Raw genomic sequence first — 18023 nt, 5'->3', positions numbered from 1 at the left:
CATTTCATTCTCACTTGTTTGCCACGGCTTCTGTTCTGCCTGCTAATCCAGGCCTGGTATGTCAGTCATGGCTCATTCTGCCAGTCGCACTTTACTGGGTGGCCTGCCATGCAGGAGTCCTGTGCGGAGGGGGGGGCTGCACTGCTTCTCAGGGGGCTTCTGGTTAGTCTGGTGCCATCTGTGGGAGTTAGCTGGCACCAGTAAGTGAACGGTGATACAGGGAAAGACTTCGGCACCCCATGATGCATCACTTTAGGTGAGCAGCTTCAGAAAACGAAGGGTGACTAGCAATACAAAGGCTATTAATTTTTTTGTTTTGCTTTTAAATTTTGGCCCACTTTGAACTGAAATCAACATGTTTGAGAATATTGCCGTTTCCATTAAATAGGTGTGGCGCTCTCATTTTTAAAAAGTGAGTCAGTCATTTTCCAACCTGCTATATATCCTAACTACAGGGCCACGGGGGTCTGCTGGGGCCAATCCCAGCCAACACAGGACGCAAGGCAGGAAACAAACCCCAGGCAGGGTGCCAACCCACCACAGGGAGCACACACACACACACCAAGCACACACTAGGGACAATTTATGATGGCCAATGAACCTAATGTGAATTTCCCCTTGGGATTAATAAAGTATCTATCTATCTATCTATCTATCTATCTATCTATCTATCTATCTATCTATCTATCTATCTATCATATAGTACCTTTCCTATCTATCTATCTATCTGTCTATCTATCTATCTATCTATCTATCATATAGTGCCTTTCCTATCTATCTATCTATCTGTCTGTCTATCTATCTATCTATCTATTATATAGCACCTTTCCTATCTATCTATCTATCTATCTATCTATCTATCTATCTAATATAGTGCCTTTCCTATCTATCTATCTATCTATCTATCTATCATATAGTACCTTATCTATCTATCTATCTATCTATCTATCTATCTATCTATCTATCTATCTATCATATAGTACCTTATCTATCTATCTATCTATCTATCTATCTATCTATCTATCTATTATATAGCACCTTATCTATCTATCTATCTATCTATCTATCTATCTATCTATCTATCTATCTATCTATCTATCATATAGTACCTCATCTATCTATCTATCTATTATATAGTACCTCATCTATCTATCTATCTATCTATCTATCTATCTATCTATCTATCTATCTAACCTGTATGTCTTTGGACTGTGGGAGGAAACCCACGCAGACACAGGGAGAACATGCAAACTCCACGCAGGGAGGACCCAGGAAGTGAACCCTTAAGGGTCTCCTAACTGTGAGGCAGCAGCACTACCCACTGCGCCACCGTGCTGCCCTTTTTTAAAAAGACTGTAGTTAAAACAAATGTTTTTTTTTTATCAAATAATGACAACTGTAAAGGTAAGCTGTGTGGAGGTTTAATGTTTGTCCATCTTTTTCGCACACAGGTACAGCTCTCTACTCCTCGATCAGGATCCAGTTCCAGTGTATGCGTTAAAGCTGCTTGTAGCTTTGACTGAAGGCAGCACGCCGATCATCAGGTAAGGCTCACAAGGACCTTTGGTTTATTCACGCCGTTGCAGATGTGGTGCATGTCTGAGCGACCCCTTATACAGATGACTACAGAATGAAGTGCCTCAATTTCATCTTATCCTCTCACTACATTTTTCATAATTCTGAAAGCCAATTAGCTCAAGTGCCGTGTAAAGTGGAGACAAAACAACGTGAAAGTGTCGGGGCACAACCCTCGTGGCCCCGTATAACTGAAATAAAAAAAGTAATGAAGACCTGCAACAATTTGCAGATAACGTCCCTTCTGGCACGAGCTCAGAATTAAACTGAACTCAAAATGGCTGCACTTCTGGTCATATGGATTCCAGGCAGGAAGGGGGCGGGTCCAGGAGTGACGTCAATAAATAATAATTCTTTGCATTTAAATAGCACTTTTCTCACTACTCAAAGCGCTCAGCGATTGCAGGTTAAGGGCTTCGCTTAAGAGCCCAACAGAGCAGAGTCCCTTTTTGGCATTTACGGGATTCGAACCGTCAACCTTCCAATTGCCAGTGCAGATCCCTAAAGGTGAAATGGCCGTCAGTCTTTGGTTCTGCAGAGGGTGGAAGAGAGGACACATTAAAACACCAACAACATTTATTTATATAGCACATTTTCATACAAACAGTAGCTCAAAGTGCTTTACATAATAAAGAATAAAAAAATAAAAGACACAATAAGAAAACAAAATAAGTCAACATTAATTAACATCGAATAAGAGTAAGGTTCAATGGCCGGGGGGACAGAAAAAACGAAAAAACTCATAATAAACTCAAAATAATTAATAATTAAGACACCAACCCCTGGATCGTCGGGTAATTACTGAACATTAGGACACTCTGGTCGAGAACAGGCCATTCAGCCCAACAAAGCTCACCAGTCCTATCCACATATTTCTTCCAAAAAAACATCACGTTGAGTTTTGAAAGTCCCTAAAGACCTCCTGTCTACCACACTACTTGGTCACTTATTCCAAGTTTCTATCATTCTTTGTGTAAAGAATAACTTCCTGATTTTATTGCAAAATTTCCCTTTCACAAGTTTCCAACTGTGTTCCCGTGTTCTTCATGAACTCATTTTGAAGTCACCATCTCGATCCACTGGACTAATTCTCTTCATAATGTTAAACACTTCAGTCAGGTCTCCTTTTAATCTTCTTTTGCTTAAACTCTAAAGGCTCAGATCTTTTAATCTTTTCTCATAACTCATCCCCTGTAGCCCTGAATCAGCCTAGTTGCTCTTCTCTGGACCTTTTCTTGTGCTGTTATGTCCTTTTTGTAGCATTGAGACCAAAACTGGACCCAGGACTCCAGATGAGGCCTCGCCAGTGTGTTATAAAGCTTGAGCAGAACCTCCTGTGACTTGTACTCCACACATCAAGGCGCTATATGACCTGACATTCTGTTAGCCTTCTTAATGACTTCTGAACACTGTCTGACAGTTGATAGTGACAAGTCCACTACAACTCCTAAATCCTTCTCATAAGGTGAATACTCAATTTTCAGACCTCCAATTGTGAATTAAAACCTAACAAGACCTAAACCTGATGCAAGTGTTAGGCTCAGATCTTTTAATCTTTCCTCATAACTCACCCCCTGTAGCCCTGAATCAGCCTCGTTGCTCTTCTCTGGACCTTTTCTAGCGCTGCTTTGTTCTTTTTGTAGCCTGGAGACCAAAACTACACACTGGACTCAAGATGAGGCCTCACCCCAGTATGTTATAAATCCTAAATGGGTCTTGTACTCCACACATCAGGTCTCCTCTTCATCTCCTTTGCCTTAAACTGAGAAGGTTCAGCTCTTTGAATATTTCCTCATAATTTCTCAGACCTCCTGTTGTGTATTCAAACCTCACATTTTGACTTCCTACGTTTAATACTTTACATTTACTGACATTAAATTTCATCCCCTGTAGCCCTGCAGCTTAGTCGCTCTTCTCTGGACCTTTTCTTGTGCTGTTGTGTCTTTTTTGTAGCCTGGAGACCAAAACTGCACCCAGGACTCCAGATGAGGCCTCACCAGTGTGTTATAAAGACTGAGCAGAACCTCCTGTAACTTGAACTCCACATATCAAGGCGCTATATAACCTGACAGTCTGTTAGCCTCCTCAATGGCTTGTCTGGAAGTCGATAGCTTAGAGTCCACTATGACTCCTAAATCCTTCTCATAAGGCGTACTCTTGATTATCAGACAACCCCGTGTATTCAAACCTCACATTTTTACTTTACTCTACATGTAATTCTTTACATTTACTGACATTAAATTTCATCGTCCACAAATCTGCCCAAGTCCTTCTGTGATGATATAACGGATTCCAAATTATCTGCTAATCCACCTATCTTGGTATCATCTGCAAACCTAACCAGCTTGTTATTTATATTCCTAAAATGTTATTTTCATGTAGATACTTTTCTAATTTATTTATTAGTTATCCTCCTTTATATTAAATACAAACACATAATATGTAAATTTAGACTTCCAGCACCTAATTTTTTTTCACAGAATGATGGCAAGAAACTGGATGCATCAGTAAAAGCTGAAATGGCGGAGTTTGAGAGCAACGGTAAGCGCGGGCGTTGTTTCGAGCAAGTGTTTGAGTATCTGATGACTGTGCCGCCTACTTCAGTGGAGGCAGAGTGTGATTTCTCAGCGGCTGGCGTACTCTGCACGAAGGCGCGCTCTCGCCTGGACGACCGCACACTGGACACGTTGTGCTTTCTACGCTCTTATTAACGCAACTAACTAGATACATGTTCTTATATGACAGCATGAACTGCCTGTAGATAAGGTTAGTCTTTTATTGGTGTCAACATATTGCAGTATTTTTATTTAAAATAAGTATTGGTTGTTCTAAAACCATTCACATGTGAGATGTCCGTGCACTGTGTCATCCCCGGGATTCCCGGGAATGACATGCAGGATTCCCGAATTCCTGGGAATGGATAAACCCGTCCGGGAATGGATTTCCTAATTTTAACACACGAGTACTGAAATGCTTATTGACTTTCACCGCACCAAAGAGCCTCTGTGTCCAGCTACTATTTAATGAGTGGATGTGGAGGTGGGCCTCTGATGCAGGTAATTGGAGGTCCACCTCAATGGCAGGTTGGACTGGTCCCAGAACTACAGAAGAAAGGGCAGAGCAGACTCGTCTTCGTCAAGATACACAGCCTTCCTTTAATGTGGGCAGTGACATCCTTCACATCTTGTACAACTCTTCTGATGGTCAGTGCGATTTTATACGCTGTGGTGTGTTGGGCTGGTGACATCACTTGACGAGCGGCCCACCGAATCAACAAGCTGATTTAAAAGGGCAGGCTCAGTTTTGAGATGCACTCTAGACCGCCTGGAGGTGGTAGAGAAAGAGAGAATGAAGACAAAACTGAGTGCCACTATGAACAATGCAGCACATCCTCTCTGTGACACACCAACACTGAGGACTTTCAGCCAATTAATTATTCAGCAGAAGTGTGTCATGAAACGCTACGGGGGGCTCCTTTATACCAACAGCAATACGCCTTTATAGTGCCTCACTGACAGAAGAAGAGTATTGATAAAGAGCCGCTTATGAATCAATCTGATCAAATAAAGGTCAGAATTAGCATCCGTGGTGAAACTGGCTGAAATAAAAACCCATAGGAGCCCTCCAGGACTGAACCTGGGAGCCGCTGCTCTAGATAAACCTCCGCAGTCCGGCCAGCTTTCACAAACACACACTTGATTTGAGAGGGCACTTCCTTCTCTTTTCCTCGACCCGCTAATGCTGTCAACTTGAGCGGAAGTTTTAATTGATTTCAAAACCTGAGACAGATTTCTGAGCGTACGAACAGGGAGAAGCTCCATGAAGGTGTGTCCTATTTATTTCAAATCCGTGCCAACAGGCAATGACCCGAACTATAAAAAGCAAAAAATGATAAATATTGCAGATTACAGTATGAATTATTTACATTTAAACCAATCCATTATAAATGAACTGACATGAAGTATCACTTTCTAAGTCTTTATGTTATGCTGATTGATTTGCTATGACATCTCATCTGGAGAAACCAGAAATGTCTTTTAAAACGTCTAATTCTGAGCCTTCATGGAACTTTACCAGGTGAATAAGCAGAGGAGCTGATGAAGAGCTGCCATTGTGGAGGATTTGGAATGTGAGCTTTAATATGCTAGCTGGGATAGGCTGCTGTAGACCCCCCGTGACCCCATTCAGGACTAAGTGGGTTCGACTGACCTTAATATGTAAAGGAAAACAGGGGATTGTGGCAATCGATATAAACTGCTCAAAAAAATGGAAGGACCCCTTTGTAATGAGAGTGTAGCATCAAGTCAATGACACTTGTGGGCTGTTGATCTGCTCAGTTAAGTAGCGGGGGGCTTGTTCATCATTTTCATCTGCTTTGGTGAACTAGAGTGGCAACAATGAGACGACCCCCAAAGTGGCAATGAATGGTTTAACAGGTGGAGGGGAGGCCATTTACATTTTTCTCTCCTCATCTGTTTTGTCACTCGTTTTGTGTTTGGCTGCGGTCAGTGTCCCTACTGGTAGCATGAGGCCATACCTGGACCCTACAGAGCTGGCACAGGTAGTCCAGCTTCTACACGATGGCACATCAATACGTGCCTCCCATTGCCAGTTTTGCTGCGTCTCCCAGCACAGTCTCAAGGGCATGGTGGAGATCCCAGGAGACAGACAGGCAGTTACTCCAAGAGAGCTGGACTGGGCCATCGAAGGTCCTTAACCCATCAGCAGGACCCACTGATATCTGCTCCTTTGGGCAAGGAGGAACAGGATGAGCACTGGCAGAACCCATAAAATGACCTCCAGCAGGCAGACAGGCCACTGGTGTGAATGTCGCTGACCAAACAATCAGAAAAGACTTCATGAGGGTGGCCTGAGGGCTCGACAATGTCCTCTAGTGGCCACCGTGGAGCTCAATTGGCATTTGCCAAAGAATAGCAGAATTGGCAGGTCCACCACTGGCTAGCGCCCTGTGCTTTTCACAGATGAGAGCAGGTTCACCTTGAGCACATGTGACAGACGTGAAAGGGTCTGGAGAAGCCATGGAGAATATTATCCTGCCTGTAACATCGTTCAGCATGAGCAGTTTGGTGGTGGGTCAGTGATGGTATATCTGGGGAGTCATATCCATGGAGGGACATACAGACCTCTACAGGCTAGACTACAGCACCTTGACCGCCATTAGGTATCAGGATGAAATCCTTGGACCCATTGTCAGACCATATGCTGGTTCCTCCTGGTCCACGACAATGCCGGGTGGGCCTCATGTGGCGAGAGGATGAAGGAATTGATCCCATTGATTGCCATCCCCAACCCCGCCTCACTCACCTGACCTCAATCCAATAGAACACCTCTGGGTGGGACATTATGTTTGGGTCCATCCGACGCCTCAGCCTGTCCAGGAGGTCATTGATGCCCTGGTCCAGATCTGGGAGGAAATCCCCCCCCAGGACACCATCCGTTATCTCATTAGGATGTTGTCGCCGATACAAACAACTGAGTACAATTTTGGAGTTGCTGCAATGACATTTTGGCCAAATGGACTCGCCTGCCTGCCGCCTCATTTTTTCCTTTTGATTTTCGGGGTGTCTTTGAATTTTGTCCTCTCTCTGTAGGTTCATCATTTTCATTTCCATCCTTTCGTTCCATACACATCACCATATCAGTCCATAGCAGTAAAGACAGCCAGCAGGAGTTTTTTTCCCCATTGAGATCTGATGTGTTCCTTTAATTTTTTTTTGAGTAGTATATTTTATGTAAAGAATTAGGGACGAAATAATTGTCACCCATAAACAAATAGAGGTTTATTTAATTTGTTTTAATCGAGTGGACTTCAGAATGGTCAGCTCAGACTGTTGTTCACATTTACGCCATTTATTTCTAGAGCACATTTCCATACAAATGATGTAGCTCAAAGTGCTTTACAAGGTGAAGAAAGACAAGTTTAGAATAAAAATATATAAAACAAAAGTAAGATTAGGCAATACTAAACAACAAAGAATAAACTAAGGTCCAATAGCCAGGAGGACAGAAAAAACAAAATACAAAAAAACTCCAAAGTGCGGAGGAAAAAAAAAAATCTGCAGGGGTTCCAAGGCCCCGAGTACAAGTACAGTTCATGAAGGTCACACCAACAGTAAGAGGGTTAGATTAGATTAGATAGAACTTTATTTGTCCCCAGGAACATATTGAATGTTCATTTTATGATCTGATAAACTTTCTTTTTAGGCCTTTTGCGTGTCTTCCTGACCCACAATCACTGCAGACCGACATCCATCCCCCTTGCAGAACTGTCACCGATTGTCACCCGTAGTTTTTAGGGGAGAATCACCTCTAATTGGTGCCCACCTTGGAGAATCGCTGATGAAGTCAACTGGATTTCCACTTCTTGCACGCCGATATCCAACAAAAGATGTTCCGCTGACCGTTAGCAACCCGATCTCATTCAGTACTGTTGTAATTCACAACTCAGTGCGACCCATTCGTTTAAGAAACACTATACAGTAATCCCTCCTCGATCGCGGGGGTTGCATTCCAGAACCCCCCGCGATAGATGAAAATCCGCGAAGTAGAAACCATATGTTTGTATGGTTATTTTCATATATTTTAAGCCCTTATAAACTCTCCCACACTGTTAACATTATTAGACCTCTAGACATGAAATAACAACCTTTAGTCAAAAGTTTAAACACCGCCTCACACGTTGACTGAGCTGCAGGCTATGGACGTATATATTTATGTAAGTAGGATTCAGTTAGCGTTGGGAACCCGCGTACCAAATTTCTTGAAGATGGGCCCATAAGTAACAAAGAAAAGTGGAAAGTTCAATATGGCGGCCGACAGTGGCGTCATACCACCAAAATAAGTACGTACATCGGTTTCGGTTAGCGCAGGGAAGCCACCTACCAAATTTCGTGAAGATGGGGCCATAAATAACAAAGTTCAACATGGCAAACGTTGTCAACCGTTATGACCGTTACGCGTAGAATTTCGAAATGAAACCTGCCCGACTTTTGTAAGTAAGCTGTAAGGAATGAGCCTTCCAAATTTCAGCCTTCTATCTACACGGGAAGTTGGAGAATTAGTGACGTTGGAAAGTTCAATATGGCGGCCGACAGTGGCGTCATACCACCAAAATAAGTACGTACATCGGTTTCGGTTAGCGCAGGGAAGCCACCTACCAAATTTCGTGAAGATGGGGCCATAAATAAGAAAGTTCAACATGGCGGACGTTGTCGACTGTTATTGACCGTTATGTGTAGAATTTCGAAATGAAACCTGCTTAACTTTTGTAAGTAAGCTGTAAGGAATGAGCCTGCCAAATTTCAGCCTTCTACCTACACGGGAAGTTGGAGAATTATTGATGAGTCAATCAGTGAGGGCTTTGCCTTTTATTAGTATAGATATATATATATAGAGAGAGAGGTAAATATTTTTTTTCACATGCGTTTAGTTTGCCACCATTACTATAACAGTACATTTAGCACAAAAGTGTACCGCTAACACGTGGGGTGGGGGCGTGAAAAGTGGGTGGAGTCAAAAGAGATGCAGCTGACGGGGCGTCCTCTTACGAGCCGCTGAATGTGTCCGAGGCCTAAAACTGTCCTGACTGCAGCAGGACTCTTCTCAGACCAGGTGGTGAAACATCTCAGCGATGAACAACAGAATAGTTTGCACCTGAGCCAAAGTTCAAGTGTCATAAGAAAGGATCTAAAGACTTTGTTTGATGAATGTGCAAAAATTTGTGAAACCCTGCTTTCTCTTTCTCATGCTGGGGGTGTTGAGTGTTGCTTGACAAGGGGAAAATACGTAAAGAATTTAAATGATATATATATGATAGCTGCCGCAGAACAAAACGTGAAAAGTGAAGGCGGCTGAAGACTTCCTGAAGGCACACCGTGTATTGTGACCGGTGGACAGACAGTGTAGTTGGGGTGCCAGCTGGGTTCCAAAATTAATCGATGGTGTTGCCAAAACAAAAAAATGAGACAAATAAAATACTCCAGCGATCACAACGGTAGCCCAAATGGCCGATTCAGTCACCCACAGAATTAAGCTGTGTTATCAGGAGTTCCGTCTCCTTTCCTGTTCAGTCCCTGAATGAGTCACCATCCTTGGGGGGGTTGTGTCCTGTTTGTGTAGTTCTTCTACTTGAAGGAGCAGGTCCATGTCAGCGTGGAAGGTGGGCACAAAGTGTCATCCTGGGGCTGCCTGTCTGACTTGATAGAGGGAAAGAAGATCGTGTTAGCAACAGCATCCTCTCTCGCCCTGGGGTGGAAATGGCCGACCTTGCCACAGGCAGAAGGATGACCCTCAGAGACGCATGTGTGACACTGTCTATTGAAAAAACATTTAATTAAAATGTGATGTAGCTACAAGGGGGGGCGCCAGAGAGCCCCAAACCATGGACCCAGCAGTACACCACACATTAATAGAATGAAATAAAGGATATTCATTCTAGTCTACACCTTTGCAGACCTCCTTCCATCAATGTGCCACAATCTTCTATATAAACGTCTATGCGTGGAAGTGTGTCTGTCTGTCGGGCCTGAAAGTGAGAGGTGGATTCGGGGTAAGGGCACCACCTCCGAGGAAACAGAAAGCTTGCGTAGCCACTAAAAACACAGGCGAGACGATTAGCTGCTAATAAAGATTCAATGCAAGTGCATCGGCAAAACGGTATCCCTTTTCCTTTTCCTCCAGCCGCTAATGCACAAGCGAGGCAAGCACGTCGTCAAAAGAAATCCTCCTAGGAGAGAGATGCCCAGAGTAGTTCCTTTCAATTACCTGACATCTCTACATTTCAATTTTTTTTTTCTGACGATTTCAATAGTTTCTCGGACCGTGGGCTTACACAGCTAGTTATATAATAAATAGATACAATAAAGTGACAACTTCCATCCTTCAGTTGAGTTTTGCCCACTGCCTCCTGACTCTGACTTGTCTATGTGTGGCAGCAGGCTTCCTTTTACGCCAGACCCACGAATGCTTCCAAGCCCACACCACATCTCCTGGGGAAGCACTTCTGCCTCGTAATGAAAGTAAGGAGGTCCCCCTTTAACAGCACCCTCTATTCTGGACTCCGTATCCCAAGCACCCCTGCGGGTGTCCCGACTGGGTTGCCATGTGAGAACCACTGCCACCTGACATATTGAGGGTTGAACTTTCTCCCGACTCCCAGCTTCTGCTGGTCCATCCCTTATTTTATACCAGCCGGGCACAGTTATTTACTCACCCCAATCCATCCATCTTTCTGGTCCGACTCCCCATCTGGGTAATAAACCATGCTCTTCCCTGGACGGGATGCCCGTTCTTATCCTACAGTGGGCATTGATTGTGTATTAACACTTTTTTTTTTCAAATTCATGCACAATTTTTTTTAGAGAAGTATGAAAGGGGAAGCCCGCGGAGCTGTCTGTACTCTGTGATGAGCTGTCAACAAGTGATAGGCGCCATAATTACAGAGGAGAGCAAAATCGGTGTCAGCCTTACACCATCAAACAGTTTAGCCAAAGGAAATACAAATGCATAAATCCCACCACCCCCCGGGTTCTAAAAATATTCTTTTATCTTTATACACTTGAAGAATTTACTTTTAGTTTACCTTTATGGTTCGTCCAAATGGCTTGAAGTGAGATGATACAAATGATTATTTTTATAAAGCTCATTTTTAATTCAGAAATAATACGGGTGGCTCATCGTGCCTAAGGTTTGGCTGCCAACAATAAACAGTTACTTAAAACCCCAAATCAGAAAAAAACTGGGATGGTATGGAAAATCCTCTTCTTTCGGCTGCTCCCGTCAGGGGTTGCCACAGCGGATCATCTTCTTCCATATGTTTGTCCTCTGCATCTTGCCTTCCTCTTTTGCTCTTCCCTGGCAACTCCATCCTTAGCATCCTTCTACCAATATCCCCAGCATCTCTCCTCTGCACATGTCCAAACCAACGCCATCTCGCCTCTCTGTCTTTGTCTCCCAACCATCCCACCTGAGCTGACCCTCTAATGTCCTCATTTCTAATCCTGTCCATCCTCGTCACGCCCAATGCACATCTTAACATCTTTAACCCTGCCAGCTCTCCAGCCCATATAACACAGCTGGTCTCACTACCATCCTGTAGACCTTCCCTTTCACTCTTGCTGATACCCGTCTGTCACAAATCACTCCTGACACTCTTCTCCACCCTGCCTGCACTCTCTTTTTCACATCTCTTCCACACTCCCCATTACTCTGTACTGTTGATCCCAAGTATTTAAACTCCTCCACCTTCACCAACTCTACTCCCTCATCCTCACCATTCCTCTGACCTCCCTCTCATTCACACACATGTATTCTGTCTTGGTGTTCCTACTGACCTTCATTCCTCTCCTCTCTAGAGCAGATCTCCACCTCTCCAGGGTCTCCTCAACCTGCTCCCTACAATCATACAATCGCTACAGATCATGATGTTTGAGTCATCGGGGACTCCTGTATAATCTCGTCTGTCAGTCTGTCCATCACCATTACAAACAAGAAAGAGCTCAGAGCCGATCCCTGATGTAATCTCACCTCCGTCACTCCTACCGCAGACCTCACCACTGTCACACTTCCCTCGTACATATCCTGTACCACTCATATACTTCTCTGCCACTCCCCGACTTCCTCATACAATACCACATCTCCTCTCGAGGCCCCCTGTCATTTTCTTTCTCCAGGTCCACATAGACGCAATGCAACTCCTTCTGGCCTTCTCTAAACTTCTCCATCAACATCCTCAGAGCAAACATTGCATCTGTGGTGCTCTTTCTTGGCATGAAACCACACTGCTGCTCACTAATCATCACCTCACTTCTTATCTGAGTTTCCACTACTCTTTCCCCTAACTTCATGCTGTGGCTCATCAATTTTATTCCTCGGTAGTCTTAAATATCGGCTCACCAGTACACTTCTTCTCCACTCCTCAGGCATCCTCTCACTTTCCAAGATTCCATTAAACAATCTGGTTAGAAACTCCACTGCCATCTCACCTAAACACCTCCATGTTTCCACAGGTATGTCATCTGGACCAACGGCCTTTCCATTTTTCATCCTCTTCATCGCTGTCCTTACTTCCTCCTTGCTAATCCGTTGTACTTCCTGATTCACTATCTCCACATCATCCAACTGCTTCTCTCTCTCTCGTTCTCTTCATTCATCAGCCTCTCAAAATACTCTTTCCGTCTGCTCAACACACACTCCTCTCTTGTGAGTACGTTTCCATCTTTATCCTTTATCACCCTAACCTGCTGCTCATCTTTCCCAGCTCAGTCCCTCTCTGTAGCCCACCGGTCCTTTTCTCCCTCCTTATTGTCCAGCCTCTCATACAACTCATCATACGCCTTTTCTTTAGCCTTCGCCACCTCTCTCTTCACCTTACGCCTTATCTCCTTGTACTCTTGTCTACTTTCTGCATCTCTCTGACTGTCCCACTTCTTCTTTGCCATCCTCTTCCTCTGTATACTCTCCTGTACCCCATTCCACCACCAGGTTTCCTCCTTCCTCTTTCCAGATGTCGTGCCAAGCACCCTTCTTGCTGTCACCCTTACTACATCTGCTGTGGTTTCCCAGCTGTCTGGTAACTCTTCACTGCCACCCAGTGCCAGTCTCACCTCCTCCCTAAACTCAACCTTGCAGTCTTCCTTTTACCACCATTTGATCCTGGTATGGAAAATGCAAATGTAAAAAAAAATGCAGTGATTCTTAAGTACATACTTTGACTTTTATATCATCGCACACAGTCTGAACCCAAGATATTTCATCTTTTGTCTGGTCGGCTTCATGTCATTTGTTAATATTCATCCACTCCTGCATTTCAGGCCTGCAACACATCCCAAAAATAGTTTAGGCCGGTAGAGCATTCGGCACTTTGTGATGCTGCCATTCCTCCTCGCTTAACACTTAGCAGATGCTTTGGCACCGAGGACACCAAGCGATGAAGCGTTTCAGGTGTCATTTTTGTCCCATTCTTCCTGCACACGTCTTAAGGTGGGTGACAGTATGGGGTCATCATTGTCACGTTTTTTTTTATTTCCAAATTCTCCATACATTCTTCTCTACTGAGGACAGGTGAGGACTGCAGGCGAGCCAGTCCAATACCCGGACCCTCGTCTTCCTCAGCCCAGCCTCTGTAACGTGTGCAGAATGCGGTTTTGCATTGTCTTGTTGAAAAATGTCTGGACGTCCCTGGAAAGGAAGGCAGCATCTGTTGCTCTGAAATCTCAATGTACTTTTCTGCATGAATGCTGCCGTCACAGAAGTGCCAAGGGGCTCTGACACAACCCCAGCCCATGATAGACCCCAGCATTTGGACTTGTTGCTGAAAACAGTCTGGGTGGACATGGTCATCTTTGGTCTGGAGCACATGGCGTACATTTCTTCCATAAAAGACATGAACTATTGAGCACAACACACGTTGGTTTGCCCTGTGTGATGGTCCATCCCAGGTGCCTCGGAGCCCAGAGAAGTTGACGCCACTTCTGGACGGGGTTAACGTGAGGCTTCTTTTTTTTTTTTTTACACTTGGGAATGTTAACTCTATATTGTAAAGCAGCTTGACAAAGCATTGCCAAAGTGATCAGGCCTCACCCGCGTGGTGCTATCAGCCATTGCCTGCTGTCTGAGGGTTCACAGATCACAGCTGTTCATCTTAGGCATTCGCCCTTGACCTTTGCACCCTGAAATTCCTCCACATTCCTTGAATTGTTTTCCTGTAGAGGGAGAAACATGCAAGTCTCGTCCAGTCTTTCTTTGAGGAACGCTGTTTTGAAACATTTCAATCCTTTTCTCACGTATTTGTTGACAAACCGGAGATCCTCTGCCCATCTTTGCTCCTCAGAGACTCACTGATACCAAATCCTGAGTACAGTCATCTGCTGACATCACCCGTTTGAAATCACATCATTGGTTGACTTCATTACTGACCCTAATTTACCCCCCCTTCTGAACTTATTTTTGGAATGTGTTGGAGGCCTGAAATGCAGGAATGGACATCTATTAACAAAACATGAAATGTTTGCCAGGCAGTGTGGTGTAGTGGTTAAGGCTTTGGATTTTAGACCCTGTGGTTATGGGTTCAAATCCCACTACTGATACCTGGGTGGCCCTGAACAAGTCACATGATCTGTCTGTGTTTCAATTAGAAAACCACAAGAAATGGAACAAATTGTGTCATAAATGTTGTAAGTCACCCTGAATTAAGGTGTCAGCCAAATAGGTCAATGCAGAAATGGATGTTGTGGCCACCAGAGTGCACCCCGGCTGCCCAAAGCCCGCCACAAGTTTGCCACACAACACACGATTATCCATGCGGGAAGCGCTTGTTCTTGCTCCCCAGAATACAGCACAGTTCCCAAGGTACGATAGAACTTTCTTTCTTTCTTTCTTTCTTTCTTGACTCTGGCTGGTCCTGGGAGAGCTCCGGGTGGTTCATTAATCAGACCTCGAATCACTCCCAGGTGTGGTGAAAGCCCAATGTAGGGCTCTGCAGCTCCTCCTGGCGGCTGAACTCCAACTCCCATGAATCCCTCTAGCGCTGAAGGAGAGGCAGCGTCCTGTTCATGTCTGCTGCCTCAATCCTTCCCATACCTCGGCCAGGAAACCAGGGTGTCGGCGAGCCCCCAAATAAGATCACACAGAGTCCAGGTTCAAATAAAGAAGTGTTTTTTACACACTCTTCAACAAAGTAGCAAATCACAGGCCCAGGTATCCTTTCTCTCCCTCTTCGATCCACCTCTCCTTTCACCTCCGCACTATCCTCCTCCAGTCCAGGGTTGCTCCACATCCTCCCAGCTCCAAGTTGTCTGGATAAGGGAGTGTGGACCCTTTTACTAAGGATCCAGGAGTACTTCCGGGTCACACGGAAGTGCCATAAATTGGGGAGTGCATCACCCAACAGCGCCCCCTTGTGGGACCCATGTTCCCCAGACTACATCTCCCAGCATTACCTACTGGTTCCCAAATGGGCACTGATATGGAGGGCTGCTGCCATCTGGCATCCTGGGGGAATAACACATCCCCTGCAACGTCTCTCACAACTGATGGGCTGTCTGTCCATCCCTTCCGGGTTTGGCTTGAATGGGATGCCCATCTCTCTGCTTGGAGCCTCCCGTCCAGGTAAATAGCCATCCCCTTCTCTGGTCGAGATGCCTGTCCAACCCACGTGGCACTGACAGTATATTAACAAATGACATGGAGCTGACCAGACAAAACATGAAATATCTTGGGTTCATACTGTCTGCAATTCAATAAAAGTCAAAGTACATTTAAGAATCACTGCATTTTTTATATTTGCACTTTCCATATTGTCCTATCTTTTTTTTCTGGGGTTGTACATTGCAGGGTTGTCCAGCAGCACCCAGTTAAGAAAATGGAAAGCTAAAAGAAATTCAGAACAACCGTTTATATCATCAGACTTTACTCCCCTTAGGCCTCCTGCATTTAGAGCCTCACTAGCATTGGAAAGTGCAGTGACTGAGCAGGGTGGCAGCAGTTTAAACTAAAATGGAGTCAAAAAACGCACTGTAACTGTAACAAGTAGCCAAGGTCATAAATGGGGGGAACAGGAATTAAATAAGAAAAAGCCAGGATGTGAGGCAAAATCAAAGATCAAGACAAGCGAAAAGAGACCGCAAGCAGAATGTGCCAGGCAGCCAAAACAAACCCAACCAGTCGAAAGTCTGGCAAACACCCAGAGAGTGTGAGGCAGTGAGACAGAAGGACAGCTGCTGTGCAGGCTTTTAATGATCGGCGCGCAGCGCGGCAAGTACATCACGCAGCTCGCCAGCAGCAGCAGCAAGACAGCAGCTGATCTGACCGCATCTCCTTAGTGTGTGTTCAATCCCCCCTTCACAACGCGAACGGCGTTATACGTCCCACAAGAAAAAGATTTAACCAGGCCCGGGGCAGGAAATAAAAGACAAAGAGTAGATGACAAAGTAGAACGTTGTAAAGAAAATAAAAAATGTTGGTGCGATACACATGCAGAGTAGGTTAAAGATAATGGAAGTCCGAAAATTCGAAAGTCTCAAAAAAAAGAACAGGAAAGATCGCATTAGTGCAAACAAACAGAAAATATTACTCTTATTATTACTGTTGTTATAACGGAACAGCGAAAAGAGATCTCAAATATAGTTCAGATTTAAACTTTAAGTCGGAGACCTGTAGATCGTCTAATTTGTGTTGCCAGTGAGAATTAAAAGATTCTAAAAATGTTGGCGACGTATGAAGTCCCGTGAGACGGAGACCTTTAACATGGGATTCTTTCAAGTCACGCCCTACTTACAACTATTTTCAAACAAGACCACGGTCATCTAACCTCTCAGTCGTGTGAATGCTTTTGTCAGACACGCTTCCTGAGCTCTCAGCTCTTATAAATTTTATCAGGACAATCATTTTATATGTTCTAGATGACACGTCAATGACTAAGCAAAGAAGAAAGAGCAGGGACAAACATTCTAAAAAGTTATTTTATTTATTAGAGAGAAAGAAACGACATTCACTCACAGGCAGTTATACTTTGCGTTGTCACGATGAAAGTCCAAACACAGAATCAAAATTCAATGCGATCTTGAAGAAAAGTTCATTCGAAATATTGTTTTAGAAAAGTTTTAAAGTAAAAGTGAAAATAATACATATGTAACAAATCCCGTGAAAATAACAATCTCTTAAAATTGTATATCCGGTAAACCAAACCCGGGTGTGGGCAAGCGAAGCGAGCAGAAGGCAGAGCCCCCTAGTTGTTTTAAAAATGTAGTCAAGGCATTACTAGTGTGTATTAGGGTGTACACTGGGATTTGGGATGTGTGTAACTTTTTGAGGGGTGAATATTTCTTTTCGGCAGCAGGCAGGAATGCAGTAATGCACAGTAGAGCGGCTGTCTTCACACAGGCGCCGCCCAGCTCTGGCGAGACAGCAAAGCGAAATGCTCCGTGCTGAAATGGGACCCTGACTTACTGGAGCCCGATTTTAAGGCAAGTGATCTGGCGATCGAAAACGAAAGTTATGTACCAGCGTCAGCAGCGATCGCAGTGCTGAACGCGTTCGTGTAGCGGGCAGCATCCATGTGAAGACACTCCTACATCTCGCTATATGTCGACATCTGCCTCGAAAGAGTTAAGGAAGATGCTGACTGAGGGAGTGGAAGGCGTTTGTTACTCAAACTACACATTCTGTTGTTCTTCTCCTGGTTTGAAGTTGTCCATTGAGATTTTCCCCTTTCTTCCTGTTTTGTCTTGTTAGAGTAATATTTTACTCTGCTTTCTCCTTTTGTATTATTAATATGTAGCCTTTGTCAGAATGCTTCAAATCTCACAGACTTAGTGCTGTTTATAAGGTATTATAGTATATAACTTCTCCCCACCTTCCCTTCTACATCTACAACCTCAGGCAATTAGGTGTAATAAAAGACAAGCAGGAGTTAAGTTACACATAAAATA

At 44.2% G+C, this 18023-nt stretch overlaps 1 protein-coding gene across 1 annotated transcript in view; it reads left to right on the top strand.

The window, feature by feature from the left end:
- Positions 1-18023, top strand: part of ulk4 (unc-51 like kinase 4) — a 459640-nt gene that overhangs the window by 281575 nt on the left and 160042 nt on the right. The window contains exon 30 of the mRNA XM_039736934.1: positions 1452-1544. Coding sequence (XP_039592868.1) covers positions 1452-1544 — 93 coding nt within the window. The remainder of the gene's footprint in view (positions 1-1451; positions 1545-18023) is intronic.

The sequence above is a fragment of the Polypterus senegalus genome, chromosome 15 (assembly GCF_016835505.1).
Source record: "Polypterus senegalus isolate Bchr_013 chromosome 15, ASM1683550v1, whole genome shotgun sequence".
NCBI lineage: Eukaryota > Metazoa > Chordata > Cladistia > Polypteriformes > Polypteridae > Polypterus > Polypterus senegalus.
The sequence above is the reverse complement of the archived record's forward strand: the minus strand, read 5'-3'. Positions and strand labels throughout refer to the sequence as shown.